This window comes from Aplysia californica, unplaced genomic scaffold (assembly GCF_000002075.1).
Source record: "Aplysia californica isolate F4 #8 unplaced genomic scaffold, AplCal3.0 scaffold00267, whole genome shotgun sequence".
Lineage (NCBI taxonomy): Eukaryota > Metazoa > Mollusca > Gastropoda > Aplysiida > Aplysiidae > Aplysia > Aplysia californica.
The window spans coordinates 507,792-510,600 of record NW_004797537.1 but is presented as its reverse complement, the minus strand read 5'-3'; the positions used below and the strand labels follow the sequence as shown (position 1 = coordinate 510,600).

Genomic DNA, 2,809 nt, shown 5'->3' with positions numbered 1-2,809 from the left:
ACATACACGCACACACGCACATACACACACACACACACACACACACACACACGCACGCACACAAATACACACACACACATGCACACACATACACACACATGCACACACACATACACACACACACACACACACACATTATAACATTACAGGTATCCACTTTCAAATGACAAGTTAGCCTTTACTTTACACACCTTTGGATGATTCTCCAGGAAAGTGGCAACCTTCAGGGCATTTTGGCTGATCCTTTCCATGCGCATGGGCAGTGTCTTCAGGCCCCGCAACAGCAGGCTTGCATCGTGAGGGGACTGCGGGGAAGCTGTGCTGTTATTAACTGTCTGCTGTTTTATATGATACATATTATTGTATTCTGGGATTTTTAAAATTCCCCAGTTGGATTTGTTGTTGTTGTTGTTGTTGTTGTTTTGTTGTTATTTTTGTAAACCCTGATGCACTGTATGGTTTTCCGTATTTTTTTTCCCTCAAAAAGATCTTCTTCTTCTTCTTCTTCTGGCTGGCCTCCTTTAGGAGGGTGGCAGTCTGCCGCAGGCACACAGGTAAACGGCAACCTCGTGTGACCTCGTCCAGAGTACATCCGGGCCTGGTCTCGCGTTGTTCTCCATAAGTGGGCCTCGATGTGCTTCCCCTAGGCTTCCCCCTATATGTTCTTATACTATCATGCCACACAGCCGAGTACAAGCCCTCAGGAGATAGGGACCCACTGTCCAGGTCCACAGGTAGCAGATCTCTGACCGTCTAGGCTTCCCCCCTCGGGCACTCATACAGTGCGTGCTGCAGGTCGTTCTCAAAAAGATCATCTTATTAGACACACCAAAAAAGTCTAGATCTAGAATATACGATAATGCCTATGTACGATCTTTGGTTAAATAATTTATTTTTTGAAAAGCGGTATTCGTCAGGTAAAAGAGGCACTGAATGTAGATTTATCCTATTGCTTTGCTTAGCCGACTTATGTCACTTTGTCATTCAACTTTTGCCAGCCTTTTAACAGATCTTAAAACAACAAAATCAGTCATTCATTTGCAATAAGTTATCTATAGTGCTGCTGGTAGAAAATTAAACCTTTTAAAAGTATAAAGTGGATGATTGGCGGGTGCTCTGGTGTGGTTTGCTTCTTCTTTCCTATCAGACATCTATCGTCCTTATCTCCCCTCCTTCTTTTTTATGTTCGTTACTCTCTTGTAACACCTCTAATCTTCTGGCGCTCATATGACCTTAAGCAGTTGCGAGCGCCGTGAAACCTCTACTAAAACTAAAAACTGAACTGAAAGTATAATGTGTCTGTGAAATGAAACGTTTTTATCGTACACCATAACATCGGATTGTCATAATATTATTCCCCTTCATTTATATTGAGGCCAGGATGCCCTGACTCCACATGGTCTTTCCATAGGATTTGGAGCAAACACAAACGTGTTTTATTTTCTTCAGAAAACACAATTTTTCTCTCCATCAGCCCCCACCCCCCCCCTTCCGACACACACACACACACACACACACACACACACACACACACACACACACACACACACACAAACATTGACCAACTGAGCATATGCAGATGACTTTACCGTTGAAAATATGAGCTCGGCCTAATAAGACCAGGAAAAGACATGAGAGTCTATTTGTGACTCCAGCCTGTCCACTTACCAGCATATTACCCAGCGTGCCCTGGATATGTTTCAACGCTCGCCATTGGTCAACAGTTCTTGTGGTCACACATCCGGCGATAAGGTCCGAATGACCTCCCATGTATTTTGTGCTGGGGAAAATTTGTGAGGCAGCGTGGTGGAATCAGGCTCTCGTCAAAATAATCAGAGTGACGAAACTTGCATTTTTCCACAGGTTTGTGAATTTTTATCAAATTTTTGTTTTTTGTCTAAACACCTTTCATGACCATTAAAGAATTAATTTCTGAGTGGATTTTTTCTGAAAAGCATTGATTTCAGAGGTAAAATTAGTGAGAAAATGGCCTTCAAAGACTAGTTATTTCCTTAGCTTAAGAGTCCGTGAAAACTGAAAATGTACATTTTTTGTGCCTTTAATCAACGTTTTTCAGAATATTCCAAACAGAAATGAGTTCTTTTATGGGCATGAAATGTGTTGAGCTTTAAAGACAAAAATTTGAAAAAAGTTCACAAAGCTGTGGAAAAATGCAAGTTTCTTCACTTTGATTATTTTGACGAGAGCCTGATTCCACTGCGCTGCCTCACAATTATTAATACAAAAGTCTTTTGAGAGCATCAGAGCAAAGAAATACAAGACAAGCTATGACTGCCGATGTCTGCTTCAGATCTGGCACATCAGTAAGAGAATGTGGCACCACATAGTATACCTTATCGAGGAAGCCCAGTAGTTGCTGGATCTTGCTACTTCATAACACACACTCATTCAGAATGCACATGATACCCCCCCCCCCAAACAAAAAAACAAAAAAACAAAAACCAACAACCCAACCTTAGTTTCTTTAGGTGTCGCAAGCTTCGAATGAAGTTGATCTTAGTTATGAGATACACACTTACCTACTATGCATTGCAAAGTCAACTCCTAGCTGGATAGAATGTTGTAGAACAGGACTTGCGAACGTCCCGTCCACTCCAATAAGGATGTTCCGAGACCTGCAGGTGAAGGGAGATAATAATAATTTATAATAATAACATTTATATAGCGCATATCCATGCTCATGAGCATGCTCTGTGCGCTTTACAACTATTATTACCCCAGCAGACCCCCTGAGAACACTCAGAAACATTCTCAGCTTCCGCGGAAGCATACAGTGCAAGCTGCGGGT

The 2,809-nt window shown here is 42.0% G+C and overlaps 1 protein-coding gene across 1 annotated transcript in view; it reads right to left on the bottom strand.

Moving 5' to 3' along the window:
- LOC101860581 (cystathionine gamma-lyase) overlaps positions 1–2,809 on the bottom strand; it is a gene marked incomplete in the record, with an annotated part of 20,944 nt that overhangs the window by 3,905 nt on the left and 14,230 nt on the right. Inside the window, 3 exon segments of the mRNA XM_005101002.2 lie at positions 190–338; positions 1,669–1,780; positions 2,541–2,636. Coding sequence (XP_005101059.2) covers positions 190–338; positions 1,669–1,780; positions 2,541–2,636 — 357 coding nt within the window.